The following is a 20,637-nucleotide window of genomic DNA, read 5'->3' as shown; positions in this document are numbered from 1 at the left end:
AAACCAGACAGCCCTTACTGCAAGAAGAACCTGAATAGAATTCCTTTAAAAAAAAAAAGGTACTTCAGATACTGCTACTCACAGTGCATCTTTCTCCTGCCAACCGTAAGAGCCCCCTACTACGTGCTGAAAAGAAGCTGTTTCACCAGCTGTTATTGTAAGATTCTACAAAAAACCTTAGTGGAAAGAAAAGTGATTTATGTTCTCCTTCTGTGCCAGAAAGAAAAGAGATACCAATTTCATGGTAGCCAAGGTCTGCATCTAGTAATGACTTGTCCCAAGAACATATTTAACTTGCCGGTATGAAACGGCACCTTCTCTCTCACAAGCACCAGCAATTCAAGTCACACATAAGTTTTACTTGCCACTACTAAGTGAGTATTTAAAAAGGAATTTGCTTATCCCAAAAGTTGAGGTTTGGGCAAATACCCCATGTCTCTAACAGACCAATTTTTGGCACCCAGCTAAGAGGGATTTTGTTGCACAGGGATACTGTTTTGTATGCTTATCCTCCTGTGATTCAAAATAGCTGTTTCCTAAGGCTCGTCCATTCAGAATGATATCATGTCCCAAGTACTCTCGTTAAATTAATTGCCTGAGTTTTCTTTGTTTTACATGGTTGGATAAGCAAGGCTTATTGCCTGTGAGCTCATGGAAATAATTTCATTTGAACAGTTGTTCCATCTCTCTACAGTCTCTATAGAAAATAATTAAAAACCGTTTCCCATCCCAAATAGAAACCGTTTGTAGCCATGACACATAGTTTGCTACCATTTATTTCCTGGGATCCTTCTATTCTTCCCATGCCAACTGATTAAGCATCAATTAGATTGGGTTTAAAAAGCAGAAATCAAAGTAGCTGAACAGCTCTGAACATGTAAAGAGGGGTTTAATTCCACACAGGTAGAAGTTACAACAGTGGAAACAGAGGCACAGAACAGCTGTAAGTGTCCAAATGTATCACAATTGACTTACCATCTTTAACAGAAAAAGGACTCTTTAGAAGGAAGAATAGTGGAAACAAAATGCAAATTTAAAAGTAAAAATGGTCTTCCACGACAAGTCCTGAAATAATTGCCTGTGAAAACTGGGATATTTTCCCTTTTAGAGACTTGGAACGACCTTGGAAAACTGCTTTTCCTGCTCTGTAGATTGCCCCCATCCCCTCTATTTTTGCCAACGTATATTAAAGGACATTTGGCATCACTTTTCCAAAACACTAACTGGTTGGTGTAGAAAGATTGGAGTCTGTCCCTGAAGGAAGGAAAGTGATTCACACCTGAGTTGGGGGAATTTTGGGGACACAAAAGGCAAGGATTGGTTCCTTTGGGGCCACAAGGCAATAGGAAAAGAAAGGGCCCCCACACCTGAAACAAAGCATATATTTCACCCTCCTCCTTGCCATCAGTGGTGAAGCATGATCAGGACTCCTGGTGATGCCACACTAACATCCCTGTCTTCTCCCATGTCCCCACCATCTGTGATCATGTAAAGGACTGCACAGCTCCGGCTATGGGCTCCAGCAAAAACACAAGGAGAGGGTGTGTATCCCATTGTTCCCATATTCCCATCACAGCAGTGAAAACACTGGCTGTCTCTTGTTGTAAAATAATGGGTGCTGATTGCAAAACAGAGCAATGAACAGAAGTCTCGTTCACACGCACGAAGTCCCTTGAGACAGCAGAAAGAGCAACTTTCCCAGGTGTCAGACATCTGATGCATCTGTAGAAGTCCCAGAGCCAGGGAGATGACCTACCCCAAAAGCACTACAAATTATAATACTACTAAATAGCACCTTAGTTCCAGCTTTGCCTTATTTCAAACCGTGATATATACCTTGTCACATACCCTAACACTTACACATGAGCTGTCATGGAACAGGATCAAAGAGAAAGTCCACACCCAAGAAATGCCATGCAGGATTATTTTCCTGCCTTCACCTACGGGAACTTAGTATTTTCAAGCTGAGAAAGGGGAAATTTAGGTTAGATACTAGGAAGAAATGCTTTTCTGTGAGGGTGGTAAGGCATTGAACAGGTTGTCCAGAGAAGCTGTGGATGCTCCATCTCTGGAAGTGTTCAAGGCCAGGTTGGAAGGGGCTCTGACCAACCTGGTCTAGTGGAAGGTGTCCCTCCCCACAGCAGGCATGCTGGAACTAGATGATTTTTCAGGTCTCTTCCAACCAAAACTATTCTGTGGCTAAGAACCCTCCTTGTGTGCAGGTTTTCTGGAAACACAACAATTCCCAGACATGGCTGAAGGATGCATCCATGGCTCAGGCCAACCAACCAAAACCAGCCTGCAGTTTCCCCAGTACTGTAACAATTAACAATAGAGATGGGCCAACTTGACTTTTCAGGGTATGTTTTCAATCAAAATATGTTTGCTATCACAGTAGGCTACCCCCTCACTTCACACCTGCTGAACGTGTGCTGCTCTGTCTTTACTGCAGTTGTTAACAATGCTAATTAAAACTAGCCCTGGGTTTGCCTCTACATGCCACAGTCATTTCACTGTGTAGGCAAGCCCCGAGGTCCCAAGCCTGTTAGAATTCTGAATGAAGCCCTCTGTCTCAGAAGCAATCTGAGAGCTGCTATGACCATTTTGGTGCATGCAGCAGTTCATTCTCACTGGAACACAGTTGACAATTAAATGAGCCAGTGCATTCTGTAGAGCTGCAGATGCTCAGTGGAGTTCTAAACAAAAAACCAAAGGGAAGGACTACCAGAAATTAGGATACTGCAGTCAGTGAAAGCCAATTTACACAGATTTACAAAGGGAACTTTACATTAAGTTTCCATGCACGCAGAGCTTTGCAGTTCAAGTACACACTTGGCATGTTCTTGCCATTTGCCATAAATTTTCTGATTTGTTTGCATCCACTTTTAGAATAGCTCAGGCCATATTATTTGACCCAGATTGTTACTGCTAAGCACCAAACCACTTGAATTAAGAATTTCTACTGGAAACTTGAAGAGGTTTAGAAGTATGAAAGAAAAATGCAGATGCAGACTTTCATAAAGCTGCTTAGCTGGAAAGAATTGCCAGAAAGTATCTTTGTGCTAATGTCAGCCAATTTTTCTGAATTAATTTTGAAACAATTCATCGTTCATCCTCCTCACCTCCTTCCAATTTACAGCAGTCTCTGTAAACATAGCCAGGACACTGCAAGCAGATGCTAGAACACTTTCCTTTTAAGAAAGACAGTGGCATAACTTCATACCTCTATAAACTTCACTATATTTGGTAAAGATTTCGTAAAGGTTTGCATTCCATGACCACTACAGGAACAGTGGTGGTCATTTCTGTATTCCTTGAAGAGCTAAGAAAATTAACCCACCACCCAAAAAATACATACAAGGCAAGTATCTTAAGAGTCAGCTCATACCTCTCTCTGCTTTTTAAATTATTAAATAGCAGAAGCAACCAAGCAGATATTTTCAGTTTCAGTTTTGTAAAACTTAACACATGCACCATACAGACTTTAAGAGCATTAAAATGAACAGCTAGTGGTAGTCAGGTGGAGATTAGACTTTTTCCTCATTGAAGATAAAAACAAAAAAAATACTACTGAATTACTTTAGGCTCATGAAGGCTGAACTCAAACACCACCACAAAAATAAATGCTCTTGAAAAGGGCATGACAAATCACTTCTAGTACAAATGTACTAGGCAAGCCCCTTTTAACAGACAGGTTGTGCTAGTAAATGCAGGTAAATTTCTCAGCATATGCAGGACAAACCTCAAAAATTTCAGCCAGTTTAACAAGACTCACCAGACAAAACCATTATATTCTGAAACACATTTACAAGACAACTTTTCTAGTTGAAGGTGTTCAACCACAAGATGCTGGTGAGTAACAAGTCACATGTCTGTACATGCAGTGTTTTAAGAATCCAATTTTCTCTGTTCTTCTGGAAAAAGAAGTATCACAAACTTGTGATAGCAGAAAATTTCACAAAGAAAATTTTGAGTTAAGAGAGAACCTCAAAGAGACCAAAAATTTTCTTCAAAATGAGGCCAAATTGCAAGACATTACTAATTCTGAATACTTTTATCATGACAATAATAGAGAAACTAGAACTCTATTTAGTTATTTTATAAAAGCCAAAGCAGCAACAGTTGGGATTTGTCACTTGTTTTGGTAAGCAGATGACAAGACCAATACAATGTGTTTAATAAGTGGATCTTCAAGTATATACAGTATGTGTACAGGATTTTTTTTTTTTTATGCAACCAGTTAAGTCACGGCCCATCAGGTACAAGCAAACTTTACATTTATGACAGAATAAAATGTTATGAGAAATAAAGCAAATAATCAAATTCTGACATAGCAGACTGGAGAAGACATTCTACCCAGGTCTTAAACACTGTTGAGCCAAAGAACTTTCTCAGACCGAAACATATTTTCATATGAAAGAAATTTGAACATTTAGGATCCACATGGAAAAAAACATGCCCAAAAGTTTCTATAACTTGGATGGAGATGCTTCTGAGGATAAAAACTGTTTTATATTTCATTCCACCCTTAAACAGAAGCACTGGGTGGGAAAAATTCTGGAACTGATTTAAGCTTGGGTCAGTAGCTAAAGACAACTTACAACCTCCCAGAATAGGGCTTTCTCAGCGGCAGTGTGAACTACACACCTGATTTTTACCAGGAGTACAATTAATCCAAGACTGGCAGTAGGCAAAACCAGCAGCAGGCAAAAGGGAAAACCACTAAGAGGTCCTGTTCACCTTTTAACACCTGGGAGTTACTCAAATGCACTCTTAAGTGTTCAAACTACTTTCTGGCATTTCAACAGTTTCTTCAAGCTTTACAATTGCTAATGAGTGCTGAGATACCTCACTGGATTCTTCATTCATTCTACTTGCTTCAGAGACAGCAGTTGTATCAGAGTGTGATTAGAAATAAACCAGTGTCAGTCTTCCAGCTTTTCTAACTATCAGACAAACAACTGTAGTTATGCTGACTCTTTGGAACAGAGAGAAAAATCTATCCTTCCCCACATCTTACCTTCCACAAAAAGTATATATTTGCATAATGAGTATTTAAGGACACAACAGGTAGAAGCAAACTCACAAGATGAGTGAATCATAAAAAAGAATTAAGCTGGCATTTTATTACATTGAGATTTCTTATTGATTGACAGCAATCATTAACTAAAGGGTAACAGGCTGGTAAAGCTGGACAGTTTGCATAGGTATTTTTGAACAAAATGGAGAAAGATAACATACATAATTTTAAACACAGAAATAATTCACTTAAAACAAGGAAAGTACAAAAATAATTAGCACATTTACATTAATTTATCCAATGCCACCTCTTCATGAACAGAAGAGAGCAAAGACCATAGTATACAGAAATATAACAGTTTAAATCTTCTCACAGGTATTTCAAACAGAAACTAGGAAGTTTACTTAGATTGTTTTCCCTTAAAAGGTTGTTCCTGCCTCAGGTAAGGGAGAGGCAATGAAGTCGTCAAACTTTAAGCAATCAAATCCAAATACTCTACCATTACTGAAAAAACAAACACATTTATAAAAACAAATCTGGTAAACTAACTGTACAGCCTGTGGTCCTGATTCTGACATTTATACTAAACTGGACAGAGACAAAATTATGGCCTCTGAAGTGAGACCAGCCAAAGGCAAGAGTTAGGCCACATGTTCAACAACCCTAGGATCTAAGCTTCTCTTTATAACAAGATTAGCCAGGCAAATCTGAGATAATTAGAGTTTACTATTTTTATCTGTTGCAAAGACCACATGAAAAAGTAAATAAAGACAATGACATTTTGTGACAGAAAAAATGAATACAAGAACCAATTTAAGGAAAAAAACTAAACAACCCGGAACCTCAAAATACCTAGTAAGACCAGCCTACTAATTAGGTAACAATTTTAAACAGCTAAATTGGAGAGACTTAGTCATCACCCCTTAGAAACAAATATGAAAAGGCTTAAAAAATTATTTTTATCAAACATAACACATTGCTGTGAATATGAATAAACTCCAGCTGTTCATCAGTATGACAGAGGACATCAGATTATTAATCTAACAGTTACAGTTGAAGTGTTTAAAAGTGGCACTTCTGAACCCTTGTAAATAGTTTAACAAGCTTCCATTTTTGTGAGCAGTTCTGATGGTTTGATGTTAGTGTACTGAAGTATGTTCATTTACATTTCCTCAAGGCTCCTTTTGATAGCTTCTTGCAGTTCTGCATCTTGCAGTTCTGCCTCTTGCAGTTCTGCATAAATAAAAAAAGAATGTAATCTCAGACTGAAATTGGTAACTAGCCATAAATACAGCTACCTTAATATTACTATATAAAGCATGAACTTCTGTGGGCAATGCCAGTAGACTGCAAAGTCCTTAAGAAACATGAAAATATTTTCTCTCCTTCTGTTTTATGCAATCTTTTCAACACTACAAAATATGGAAAACACCTCTACAACCTTTCACTGTATTAACCAGGAGCAGCCCAATGATCAGTTTAAGACCATAATGCAACTATGTATTTACTGCTCAAAATAATATGAAGATTAGAACCCATATGAATGCACCAAGAAAACGAAGTATTAAAACAAAAACCACGCACACATAACAAGCCGAGAGGTTTCAGTATTTTCTTTCCAGTTTCTCATCCAGAGATATGCCCATACCTACTGACTCAGCACCAGCGTTGTCACTCTTACTAAGTAGGCCAGACAAGTAGATCAAAAGTCATTATCAGCAATAAGAATAGTCTAGATCAGGGCTGTAACAGTTTTGTTGGTGGGGAGGAAAATCACATTGCACTCATCTGACTTCTTAACCATCTCAAACAACTTTCGTAATACTCAAAAAAGAAACTCTGTGCATTACATTTAGATTGTTTTGGGCACTAACTGCTAGGTGTTAGTGCCCAAAAGTTGGTTTGTTAGTTAGTTAGTTCAAATACCATAAATTTGACAAGGTTTGTACATACAGCAAATATTAATATCAATATTATAGATGGAAAAATTAAAGCAGCTTTCAGACACACTGTCATTCATGAATTATTCATCTGCTTTAGGAGGACATAAGCACATCCTATTATAAAGAAAGATCTGTCTGTTCTTATGAAAAAATAAATAGAATTTTAGAACTTTAATAATTGTTGGGCTGTTTTATGCAAGGCTGAAAAGTGGAACAGAGATCATATCACTGACTGCTCTATCATGGATCTGGACTTTCCTGTAATATCCAGAACTACTGATAAAAGAGAGAAGCTTAAAGAAAAATATTACATGGTCACAGAAACAAAGACAGAAAACCATTTGCAGACAACTGCTTGCATTAAAATATGTTATTTAGCTACTAAGTCTGTGAAAAAATGCAGAATAAGGTCCAAGCTGTGACTCATCTGGAGCCAGGCTGCTTCATAAGGTCAGATGCCTCTGCACTGCAGCACCAGAAGTGGGACCTCCTGAATGCACCACTCCACTGCTATCCCAGTATTAGGCGGGCCTGAATGCACCAAACTTTCAGTTGCTGGAGATGAATGCTGGACATTTAACAACAGTATTTAGTAACAGCTGGTAAACTTACAAATTAATAAATTCTGGGAACATAAGATTCAGTAATCAGTTTTATCAGTGAGCTTGTACAACTTTTTTTTTTTAGTTTCTTGTAATACCATCAGGTGGAGGGGCAGAATCAAGTCTGTCAACAGTAAATTATTTTCAAAGTACACCATGGTCAGTCACCAAAAATGCATGACTACATCAAACACCACCAGTAAGCTCAACAGCAAAGGATGAAAACAATTTCAAATAACGTAAGATAGGAACAGACAGATAATGAACAGAGAGATGTGATGCTGATTCAACCTTGTGCATAACTACAGCTCTTTTAAGAGACCAGGGTACTTTATTGTGAAATAGTATCTAAGATTGAATTATTTATCAGAAGTTCAACTATTTAGTCAATAATTCTGCTCTGAGACAACACAGTAATATTAAACTGGTACAAAGTGAACTCAGTCAAGTCTTTAATTGATTGTTACCCTGTGGTGCCAAATGAAATAGATTTTTAGTCTGCTGGCATACTTTTCAGGTTAGGATTTTTTTTTTATTTATAACTCATCACAGCATTTTTCACTACTCAAGACTGCCCAGCATAGTTTAGAGAGTATTCCTAAGAGGTCACTTGCTGTAAAACTGATTTTAAGTTTAGTTTCTGTATCTTCCATAATTAATAGTGCTCTTGAACACAGAAAAGTAAAAATTCACAGACCTTCCTGTTTGTTTACTTCTTCTAAGCTCCGCTTCACTGTTTCTTTCATATCTTCATCCTCTTCACTATCTGAACCTTAAATGCACAAAGGAAATAAATTACACATTGCTTCTAATAAAGATATTAACAACCTCTCTTGCATTTCTCTTACTATAACACCAACTAATTTGAAGATTACATTTGTTATGATCTAAAACAATCAAGATAAAAATTCATTCCAGTGGTAGTTGAAGACAGCAACTCAAGAGACAGTTATTTTTCAGCTACCTAATCTAGAGGCAGATTGCTTCAATTTTTAATTATGTTAAAGCAGTAACATGAAATAATAGATGCAGAAGCTACTGTATCTACTGCATTTGTGGGTTTTTTTGGGTAATATTCAGTTATTAAAAAATGACTCACTTTTTATAAATTACTCACTTTCTATAAAATGCATCAAGGATTTAATTATGGGAAGAAGTGTCTTTGTGTGTCTCTGCCTACACACGACAGCAGCTGTATTTTATTGCCCAAATACTGCCTTTGAACAATGGGGTGCTAAAATTCAACAGAACAGTGCAATTCAGCAGATGTTGCTGTTCAAGTCTTATATAAGCAGGAAGTTGATAGACTTGGTTTAATCTGTTAATTCATCACAACCCAGCCAAAACTGCACAGTCTTTCCCTTTCTTAATAACACTCTTCACAAGGCTGGTTTCCAGTTCCAGAAGGATGGCTTTATTTTGAAGTGTATAGTAAGGAGTTGTGTACCTAAAGTGGTGTGGGGTTTGGCTGGTTGGTTGGTTTAGTTGTTTGTTGGTTGATTTTTTTTCCCCATTAAATAGAGGAGCAGTAAAGTACAGGTTAAAAACCAAGCCAATGAGTCATGTTAGGCATTCATTCTCCTCCTGCTACAGGCTATTGCTATTTTGGGAGATGGTCTCTGCAATGAGGTTAGCAATCAACAAAGTCTCCTACAGTCATACCAACAGAAGCACTCCCCTTAAAGTCATCACATTCATTAACACATCAATGTACTTCTAATTACATTAACCAGCAAAGAACTTTCCGATATGGCCATCTCCTTTACTGACTGTGTGACTTCTGGCATTTTGAATTACCCAACTTAGCTATTAAAATTAAAATTTGTTTTCAAACCTCTGACACACAACCTGTTTGAGCAGAACCTTGCTGACTTTCCCAGTTCCAGGAATAAGAATTCCAACAGCTAGTGTCAAACAGTGATCAGAAGCCCAAAAAGATGCCAGAAATAGATAGATATACACTGCACTTAAAATGGTATTTCTCCACTCACTTGGCAGACTGACTGTGAACTCTTTTTGGAGCTGCCTACTATTTCTGAGCAGAAGAGATACTAATTTTTACATAATTTTCCAAAGCAAAGCAAAGCAAAATCCACACCCCCTCCTCCCCCAAAAGCAGTCACTGCAATTACTAATGAAAGGAAGGAAAAAGCGCAAAGGAAAGGCTTTTCCCAAGTGTTTTCTCCCTAATTAACTATCCTTTTAATCTTCCAGCCTGGAAGACATGTCAGACTGCCCTAAAAAGTTTTATAACTCTCAGAGGTGAAACAGTTGAAGCAATCACTCCCTAACTCAATTCTTGGCATTAAGTACACATGACACAAAAACATTTCCAGGGATGGGGCATCCACAGGTTTTCTGAGCAACTGGTCAAGTGCCTCACTACCCTCCAAGTAAAGAATTTCCTCCCACCATCTAATCCAAATTTTCCTTCTTTTAGTACAAAACCATTCCCCTTTGTCTTGCCACTATCTGCCCACATAAAAAGGCCCTATTTTTCAAAAGCCCCCTTTAAATAGTGGAAGACCACAATGAGGTCTCCTCAAAGCCTTCTCTTCTCCAAGCTGAACAACCACACTCTCAGCCTTTCTTTCCAGCTCTCTGATCATCTTTGTAGCCTCCTCTGGACCCACTTGAACAGGTCCATGTCTTTCTTGTGCTGAGGACCCCAGACGAGGACACAGCACTACTGGTGGGGTTTCATGAGGGCAGAGTAGAGGGGCAGAATACTCTCCCTTGACCTGCTGGCATCTCCTCTTTTGAAGCAGCCCAGGATGCAGTTGGCCCTCTGGGCTGTGACTGTACACTTTGTCCCACGTCCAGCTTTTCATCCACGAGAACCCCAAAGTCTTTCTCAATGTTCTGCATGCAGTTCTTCCCCCAGGCTGTACTCACGACTAGAATTACGCTGACCCAGGTGCAGCACCTTTCACATGGCCTTGTTGAACTTCATGACATTCTCATGGCCCCACTTCTCAAGTTTGTCCGGGTCCTCCTGGATGACATCCCATCCTTTAGGTGTGTCAACTGCACTGCTCAGCTTCATGTCATCTGCAAAGCTGCTGAGGGTGCTCTCCCTTCCACTGTCCATATCACTCATGAAGAGATTGAAGAGCACCAGTCCCAAGACACTTGTCACCAGCCTCCATTTTGACATGGAGCCACTGACCACACCTCTCTGGTTATGTCCATCCAGCTATGTCAATCCTCCTTATCCACTGTCCATCACCAAATCCACATCTCTCCAACGTGGAGATAAGATTGGTGGGATGGTGTCAAGGCCTTACAGAAATCCAGGCAGATGACATCACAGCCTTCCCTTGTCAATCATTACAGTTGCTCCATCCATAAAAGGCCACAAGACTGGTCAAGCAATGTCACAGAATGGTGCAAATTGAAGGGACCTCTGGAAGTCATACTGTCCAACCTCCCAACTCAACTAGAATCATCTACTGCCCAGGAGTATGTGAAGATAGCTTTTGAGTATTACAGAAAAGACAATGTAGTGGGGAGCTCCCATCTTGTTAGATATGACCTTACTTATTAAAGTGAAAGGATCACCTTCCTCAACCTGCTGGCAACAATCTTTCTAATCCAGCCCAGAGTACTGTTGGACCTCTTAGTCACAAGAGCACACATTAGCTCATGGTCAACTTGGTGTCCACCAGGTCCTTCCCTATAAAGCCATTTCCCAGCTGACTCCTGGTCAGCATATATTGATGCTTGTGGCTGTTTCGCCCCAGATGCAGAACTCTGCACTTCCCTTTGTTGAACTTCATGAGGTTCACTCTCAGCCCACTTTTCCCCTGTCAAGGTTCCTCTGGATGGCAGCACAGTTCCTGTGGTGTACGAACTGCCACTCCCAGTTTTGTGTCATCAACACATTTGCTGTAGGTATACTCTGCCCCATCATCTAGGTCATTAACAGACATTAAATAGGATCAGTCCCAGTACTGGGACACAGCTGGTTCCTGACCCCCATATCTGAACTTCATGCCACTGATCACCATGTTCCAGATCTGGCTGTCCAGCCAGTTTTCTCACCACCTCAGTTTTCTCATGCAGGCCACACTTTGTCAGTATATAGTCCTGATACTACTGGTGTCTTCTAATGAAGAGTGTTTAATTTTTAGGTATCAGGCATGTCCTGCCCCTCTTGTTAAAATGCTTAGCACATGGTTTAGCTCCCAACTCATTTGGTGTTACAGAAAAAGTAGCTGCCCAGTTGCACAGGCAAGAGATTTTAAGATCTCTTGCACTATTCTCTAGTACATTTTGTCAAATATACATCAGCTAAGAACCTCTGATTATACCTGTTCTTTTAAAAGAAATCCTACTGCTCACTTTTGTCCTCACATACTGACATACTCCTACTCAAAGAATAAGAAAACAGGAAAGCAAACTGGATGAATATAGAGCTCAGAGTAATTTTCTGACATTTCATGTGTCTCTCAGAAACCTGTTCTGGGCAGAGACTGGTAACTTCCGCAGAATCTAAGTGCCACCACTGTCCTGCCATCAAAGCACCACAGCTTGAATTTGTATTAGCTGTCCACACAGCTCAGGGTAACACTGCCCCACTATACCTGATCTTTTACAACCTCACAGTTACCATCAACCCTTTTATAATTTCTACTAGGTTTACCACCAGAGACTCAATTTCCCTTCCCCAGCCTTCCTCCTGCTCCCTCACCACACAACACACCTCTTGTCTACTGTATAGCCTCACACCCCACCTCCACTTCTCTCCTAAAATACTCCTTCTCTTACTCTTTTCATTAAGTCCCAATCTCACTTGCCTCTTTCCCATTCCAATGCACAGTGACATCGACATCACACTATCTCTACAGCCACTGACCCTTCTCCTTTTAAAGCTGCTGTCTGGAGTTTTAGTGCTACCCTATGGATACCATTTATTAACTCATTCAGGAACCCAGGAATTACTTAGCCAAAATCTTTAGATCAGTACCGCACCCTTACCTTTGTTAGCAATCACATTTGGTATGTGTGGCCATGCTGCCTTTAAAATACTGCTTCCTTGGCTTCTAGAATATTTTCTTTTATTCCTTTTTTCATATGCTCCTGGAGGATCCTTCCCAAATACTCTTCCCCAATACTTACTCCTCTAATCTCTGTTCATATTAAGGTAATATAATCTGTAAATGCAAGTACACCTATGCCCTGCTGTGGGTTACCACCATACAAGACCTCTCTTCCTCCATGCAAAGCAAGCTTCACTCCATGTATAGAGCCTAGAGTTGCTCATTCAAGTGTAGGAGAAATGAAAATAAAGCTCTCAAGCTGCCACTCTCCTCCAATTGCATTTCTTGGATACCGTGGCCAATATAATGATGGTGACTCAGACTTTCATCTAACCTTTATCTTAGACTCCTCTCTCAAATTCAAAGCCAGATTTAAGCTAAACCTCAATAATTTTTTTGTATGATTTGAGTAGTGAGGTCTTCCCAGTTCCTCTACTGGCCTACAATTATTGTTCAGGCTCATTATCTTAGGTCTCAGTACATTGCTTTCTCCCTAGGGCATATACATACAAGAGATGCCACTGACATACCAAACCCAATAGTAACTTCCTGCTGTAGCTAACACAAGGTTACAACTGCAGAGTGATTTTCTTATCACTTTACTGCAAGAAGCTGTGGCTGCTATAATAAAAGAATATATTACTACAGAAACTATAATTCATTCATGGTGCATCACTCTGCAGATGCTCGTGCCCTTCACATTCAGTTTCACATTCAGGGAAGTGGAGGCTGGAGGCTGTGACCTAACTTTAGTCATTTGCAATCTGTGTTAACTAAAGGTTTGATGTAGTACTCGCACTGGACTTCAAACAAGACCACACACAGACCTTCACCCATGAAAATCTTCACCATGGAGAAAGTAAAGCAACTATTCTCAATGTTGTCTATAAATTTGTTCTTCTGTCCTCTTAAATTCTTTTGCTGGCTGTATGTAAAACAAAAGCTTTTGGGCATTGTGGGAGATAGGAAGCTTAGGACCATTCATTAAAATGAACTGAAATCCTGCTCTTCCAAACATAAAACCTCTCACAGAAGCTGCCTTTGGTAGTATTTAAACACACTAGACAAGAGTAGCAGATTGAAGACGCAGGCTGGCAACTCCATTTGAGCACAGTGAAATGTACTTTATGGGTCAGAGAAAGAGGTACAGTGGCTATTTGGCAGACAAAACCACATTCAGTACACCACCGATTTTAACAGGATCAAGAGACAGACTGGCTCTTCAAAATAAAGGACAAGAAATACTTCCAAAAATTTGCTCTTATAATTTAAAACAGTCTGTTTTACATAAGAGCTCGGTCACTGAAGGATCTCATTTGAACATAACCAGAAGAAATACAGTCAAGCTAAGGGCATCAACTTACACAAAAATAGCCTGTTAACCAACAAGTTGTGGCCTTCCTGTCAGTGTTCAGATGGATATGATGACCCCAACCTAGCATCAGCTTTGCCGTCAACATTGTCCAGCACTCATTAAAAGTGTACTTTCAACACACAGGGTATCATCAAGACATAATGGAATATTGATATTTTTCTGCAAGCTGCAATTTTTTTTGTTATAAAGGAAAACATTGAAAACTCTTCTGTTCTTCCCAAACCACTGGGATAACATGCATGAAGCTCTTGTCATGTGTTGTGGCTTCAGAATAAAAACGAAAACCTTCTTCATTTATGAACTCAGACTTAGCAGCAGCAGAGAAAGAGAAAGAATGTTTCTTACTGTTTCCATACCTCAAAGGAAGTTCAAGCATCTCCTCCAGCCAAGGGTTTCCTATAGTAACATACAGTTGCTATTGTATTGCAACATATGCAGAAAATTTTATTTTAAAATTAATGCAGCACTACAGCTCCTATAGTAGTTGTGCTGGCAAAACAGTTCACAAGATGCACCTGTCAGATTGCCACATCCAAACACAACCCAGGTGCTCACAGAAGCTGATGATAGCTCTGTGAAGGTGATTTAGGGAAACAGCTTTTTCATTTTGCAGCTCATCCAATGCCAACTACAGTCTGATATTTTTCAACATGATTCTCAGTCCTGTTTCTCACTTACTTCTCTCTCCAGAATAATAGCCATAGGCTTGAGAAAGTCACAAAGCAAGCAATTCTTGTTTGCATTTCCTTATACTCAGCTGCTTTTCTGTAACACATCAACAAGTTATACCAGCCTATGGTACACTGCATGACTTTCCATCTCAAGCCTCCAATACTGGTTTTGCCACATTAAGACTTGCAAATGATGGCTGATGCTGCTGAGCCACACAATATGTGTGTGCTACGCAGTGGCTTTATATTTTTAAAGAAAAACTTTATAAACTCTTGGTAACGACATCAACCCACAATGCAGCAAATATAGGCCTATTACTAATGGTGAATTTTCTAATATTCTGTTTTAATACAGGATGGAGAGACAAAGGCAGCTCTTGCTGTCTGGGTCCCCCCCTTGCTGACACTGACTAACAAAGGGGAGAATTCTGTTCCTTACAAGTTTGCTAAAGAATGCCAACAGCCAATGGAATCATGTCATTCTATAAATTTCCTGTTAAAGGATTTTTTTTTTTAATAATGACCATATGTGTAACTTAAGTGGAATGTGTAATGAGCAGCCAGCCAGCAGGTAAAGGTTTGCAGCCTCCAGGTAGGGCCAATTGCCATAATAGTAAATATTAATGTAGTAAAGGACATTGAAAGAAGTGTTAAATTAGAAAACTTCTAATGCCTGAGGTGCCCAGAAAACTGTGTAAGCACCTTTTCTGTATCAAAAGCACTAAAATCAATTCCAGCTCACCACTTTTTTTTTTTTTTAACTATTTACTTATTTTTTTTCCCTTTAATCAATCAATGCCGATTCATCATTCAGAGATAGCACTCCACTTTAATCTTCTTGGTGGAACAGCACCACCATGTTATAGCTTTCATAAACATGTATCAAGACTAGAAGTGCAGTTTTTCAGAAAGCAGTTTAGGGCTAATTCAGAAACAGCTTTCTGTAATACGCCCTGAATTTACAACCCTCCAAAGCTGTGACAAGAAGCCAGGAAACACAAAAATGTTTACAGAGAAATGTCAGGTCTTCTAGGAAAGCAGCAAAATACTTTAAAATGCTGGTAAGTATTAAAACTCATCTCAGCTCTGGTACCCTTTGCATGAAATGAGCTGGCTCAATCCTCTTAGATTATCCTATATAAAACCAATGTGACCATTTTAGCATGCTGGCACTTTAGAGAACTTAAAAACTTCCACTGAGATTTTTTTCTCCAAATGGATGTGTGAGCCATGTGCCAGTGAAGACAATTATCAAATGACAGAAAGTAGCCAGGAGGTCAGAGTTAAAACAGACAGAAGTATTTTGAAAAATAATGATGCTTTAGCAGGGTTACATTTGTTCAGACACAGCATAAATCAAACCAAACAGATCTGAGTACAAATTGATAACTTTGCACACTATGTGTGCTTTAAACAGCTTCTCTTTAACTAGAAAAGAGTTTTCAGACTCAAACACCAGTTTTGTCTCCTGCTGTGATAAAGAATACAGGGATGACAGAGGTTCTTATATTGAATAAAAATGCTTAATTAAGTCTGTTTTCAAAACATGCCCAAGCATAATGATTTTCTGATCTATTACTCACTCATTGAAATACCACTACAATACAAGAAGCACCAAGCAACAGTTTATGTTACCAGTGTAAGTGTTCCATTTTTTTATTGGAAAGAACTATCAGTTTACTGGAAAAATTGTGTTTAATGTTTACTTTCTACCTTTTGTGGTATCTGAAATGCTGTTTAGCAAGGCACACATCATGTCTCCTTCAATGTGGTGAGGATTCAGGATGCGAGCTGACCGCTGTGTCATTTTAAATTGGTTTTCCAGTTCCAGGAAGCTTTTGTCTCCAGAAAGAACAGTGAAAGGAATTTGCTTGGGCAGGTGCTCATCCAGACGACCAGCCTATACAAAACAAATGACTAGTGTTGAACAGAGATTGTGTTTTTATCTCATGGCATTTAGCTAGCTTTGTGCAAGACAGGTCTTCATTGGAAAGTTTTCTACAGCAATTTATTCCTGCCTTTATGATCCAAACCACATTACCCCACTGTGAAAGGCACTGTTTCAAAAGTTTGATGCTCATTTCTTCTCCATGTACAATACATTCTGGTGATGGCTACCAGAACAGTGCAGATGGAGTATGAAACAAATACCTAAAAAGCAGCATTTTAGAACTGTCTCCACTTAAAACAAGTCATCTCTGCAGACCATTTTAAGAGTAACATAAAAAGCATGATGAAACAGTAAAACCACTGTTGCAAAAATGTGCTTATGCAGTTAGATATGTAGTAATTTATCTAACTCATAAAACACTATATGGCCTCAAGCTGCACCAGGGGAGGTTTAGATTTTCACTGGAAAGGTTGCCAAGCATTGGAACAGGCTGCCCAGAGAAGCAATGGAGTCATCCACCATCCCTGGAAATGTTCAGAAATCATGTGGATATGGCACTTGAGGACATGGCTTAATGGCAGTGGTAGTGCTGGGCTGATGGCTGGATTTGATGATCTAGAAGGTTTTTTCCAACCTTAAAATCTATGATTCGGCATTAGGAATACACAAATCCCCATGGCATCCCAGATTCCCATCCCTCACCTGCACATCCCCAACCATGCCAAAGCCTAAAGTCTACCAAATAAAGGCACTACTCTTTGTCAGCTCAAAAGGGTCTGTGAAACCAGACCCATTCAACTCCATTGCAAAGATGGCTCGAGATCTGGGCTACTTGAAGAGAGACAAAGGAGTTACATGTAACTCTTAAAACAGAAACTGTAAGAAGTGTAGGTTTTTTTATACTCTTCATCCCCATACCAGCTCCCTTTCCCCCCTCTCCAATAGACAGTTGTCCTATTCGGGCTAATTTTTAAGTCACTTCTTGACCACCCGGTTCCACTCAGTCCAGGTTTACCATTCTTTATAGGGGACACAGAAGTCGCATGGAAAGAACCTAAAAATGTCATCTGCAATTAGTACTTAGCATCAATAGCAGATGCCATCTGCCACCCTTGTCTGGGTACAGGACACAATAAAGCAAGCGTGCCCTAACTTACATGAACACAGAGAGCGAAGTCTGCTGCTTCTCTTCTGGTACTGCAACGTGGATGAAGAAAGAAACATCCAATCCTTTTAAGATAATTGTAAATTTTGCAATGCACTGGAGGCTTCCAGTTGCTGTATCCTCCTATATAGTGAAGAGGAATAATATTAATAATAAAAATCAAACATGACAAACAAACAAACCACGGGTTTGGGCAGAAACACCTCTATGAATTAAAAATGCATAGAAGGTAAAAGCAAATATAAAACTGTTTTTAAAGACAGAATTTATTTTGACCAATGTGAAAGCTAAGGAAAACACATAATCCAAATCCCCCCCAGCCCTCTTGTTCTTTAGATAGAACGCAAAAAAAAGTAGTTAGCCTGGTGCTACTCAATCAGTTTTGTATGGTTTTTTTCCTTCAAATCCTGAAAAACTTATCTTCTAGATACCATGTGATTTTAGACACAAGGATGTGTTTTTCTCCAGTTTGAAGCACGGTAATGGTTAATGTGCAGAATAAGAAGAGGTATAGAAACATAGTACAAGTAACAGAAATGCTTCTCTTAGGGAAACCTGTACCACAGGACTTACAGACTCAACATGGACTATAACTGCCTGACACATCCTATGTCAGAACTCATCAAGAAGTGGATCCAAGAACTGGATCAAGAGCTGAGAGAAATGCTACAGTCCTGACAAATCCATGGATGAAGTCAAGGATGAGTAACATGAGGCTACAACTGGGAAAAAAGTGCAGGAATTTTCTAAACAGTACACTAAGCATTTAGTTACAGGCTGAGAAAATAGATGGATAATAAAGATGAGCTGAGTAAAGTGTCTGCTACAGACAAAACCAGTACCAGACTGAAACAAGTTGTAAGGAAAAGAAGCAGAAAATCTCTGAAGAAGAGAGGAAAAACCAGAGGAGCTTGCACCATAAAAACACATAAGACACCATAAAAAAGTAAGCAAGTGGAAAGACAATTTGACCACAATTTTGTAACATTCCAATGGCTAGGAAATAATGGGTCTGCAACATGAGGGAAAACACATTTCTTTATCTGCTAGATGATAGAGTGGCTGGATGTAAGAGGATTTTGAACAGAAAATGAAAGCAGCCATTGATGGCACTTCACGTGAGGATGTGGGAAACCAATGCTCAAGTAAACAGGCTACAGAGGATGGTTTATGCCAACGTCCACTCGCAGTCTGACAAAGAAAAGCAGGACTCAGTAGATTTCTCCTGTTTCCCCCCTGCCTTTTCAGCCTAATGGTAAGAGTATGATATCAAAAATAACTACAAAGATTTATTAAGAGTCTACACAGAAATGATTTAGTGGAACCTGTCCATAAGAAAAAAATGCTATTTGCAAGTTGTTCTTGTCTGCTGTGACAGCCCTCAGTCACTGCTATTTGGCAGACTTATAATCACCAGACCTGTTTTCTGGCTGCATAAATGTACAATATAAGGATTTGACCAGGGCAGCTGAAAACAATGACTGATCTCTATTTATTTAGTTAGCCCACAAATGGATGAAAGACAATTGAGTATCTGAAGACAGAAACAATACAGAGTCCAGACAATGCAATGGAGCACCTCAAAGCAAAATTAAGGCTATACTAGAAACAGGAATAATAGAAATAATGCAGATATACAGTATAAAAATAATAATTAATAATTAAAAAATGTTGTTTGGGAAATGCAGGAAAAAATGTTGCTATATTTTTCACAGGTTAAAGAGACAAGAATAGGATGCCTCAAGTAACTATACAAACCATATTATGAGATAATGATCCAGATGTGCCTGGGAGCGTTAGTGTTCCCAGGCCCAAAACCAAAATAGTTGACACTAAAACTGGTAAATTTCTCCTTAATATGAATATGGTCCATTTTATTCACAAGTTACTCTTCAGCATATTTTTTTAGTTCACATGCTTCAGGGGGCATTCCCATGAGGCAGACTGCATGCAGCAAACCCATTAGGAAGTAAGGAATTAAGTAGTGCTGATATGGGCTGTGCTGTGCCATCAGGCACCTGTGTTTGGAACATCTCTGGGCACAGAATCTTAACTAGCACAAAGGTACCTTTGGTAGGAGTATTTTATTAGTAGGAGTTCCTACTGATAGACTAACACTATGGTTTTACTATGATTATTTCTTTTGAGTAAGTCAGAGAATAGAAACTTCTGACACAGCTCAGACATCCCTAGGTACAACCAATTTTTTCTTGATGCATCAAAACTATGTTCTAACCTTGGAAAACAGTAACAGCATATAAGACCTTGTCATAACACACAAGCTTAAGTCAACTAATGACAAATCAGTTTTGAGTAAATTAGATAGAATGAAGTATAACTGAAAGTCAATGTCTGAATTCATGTGGGGAAATTCTTTTCTACTAAATAATTCTTTATAAAACCTAGACACAATAGACAGACATAGATTCCTAATAGTTTCTTATTTTTATCAGTAGAAGAAGCTTTTCCAAGGCCAAGTAGATTGAATAACTGTAGAAATAAACAAGTCTTCAGCAATTAAAAACTACAACCAAACCCCAAATCACAACAGAATTCAAGGAATGCACAGGTGAAGTGAAATCTGCCCAGATGTTTAAACTGGGCAAAGCCTTACAAAATACAGTAACAACAAACAACAGGTTGCTCAGCCATATAGAAAAGAGAATGTATATAAATGAAGCAGCCAACCAACATGGATGAAACAGAAATCTAGTACCATTAGGTATAATATGGAAAGTGTGATATCTTTTATATTGTTTATCTTGTGAGACCCAATCTAATCATGTCCAGTTCTGGTGTCCAAGTGTAAGAAAGACATGGAACTGTTGGAGCAAGTCCATGGGAGGGTCAGAAATTGGTAAGAGGACAGTTGATAAGAACACCAGCCCTATGAAGAGAGGCTGTCAAAGTTGGGGGCTGTTCAGTCTG

At 39.1% G+C, this 20,637-nt stretch overlaps 1 protein-coding gene across 5 annotated transcripts in view; it reads right to left on the bottom strand.

Moving 5' to 3' along the window:
- Positions 1 to 5,106: 5,106 nt before the first annotated feature.
- The window catches only part of ZNF451 (zinc finger protein 451), a 35,740-nt gene continuing 20,209 nt past the window's right edge, over positions 5,107 to 20,637 (bottom strand). For all 5 annotated transcript variants that reach the window (XM_058835786.1, XM_058835790.1, XM_058835787.1 and 2 more), the window contains 4 exons: positions 17,702 to 17,832; positions 16,367 to 16,553; positions 8,263 to 8,337; positions 5,107 to 6,253 (listed from right to left, as the gene is read on the bottom strand). In XM_058835786.1, coding sequence (XP_058691769.1) covers positions 6,183 to 6,253; positions 8,263 to 8,337; positions 16,367 to 16,553; positions 17,702 to 17,832 — 464 coding nt within the window. In that variant the 3' untranslated portion in view covers positions 5,107 to 6,182. The remainder of the gene's footprint in view (positions 6,254 to 8,262; positions 8,338 to 16,366; positions 16,554 to 17,701; positions 17,833 to 20,637) is intronic.

The sequence above is a fragment of the Poecile atricapillus genome, chromosome 3 (assembly GCF_030490865.1).
Source record: "Poecile atricapillus isolate bPoeAtr1 chromosome 3, bPoeAtr1.hap1, whole genome shotgun sequence".
Classification (NCBI taxonomy): domain Eukaryota; kingdom Metazoa; phylum Chordata; class Aves; order Passeriformes; family Paridae; genus Poecile; species Poecile atricapillus.
The sequence above is the reverse complement of the archived record's forward strand: the minus strand, read 5'-3'. Positions and strand labels throughout refer to the sequence as shown.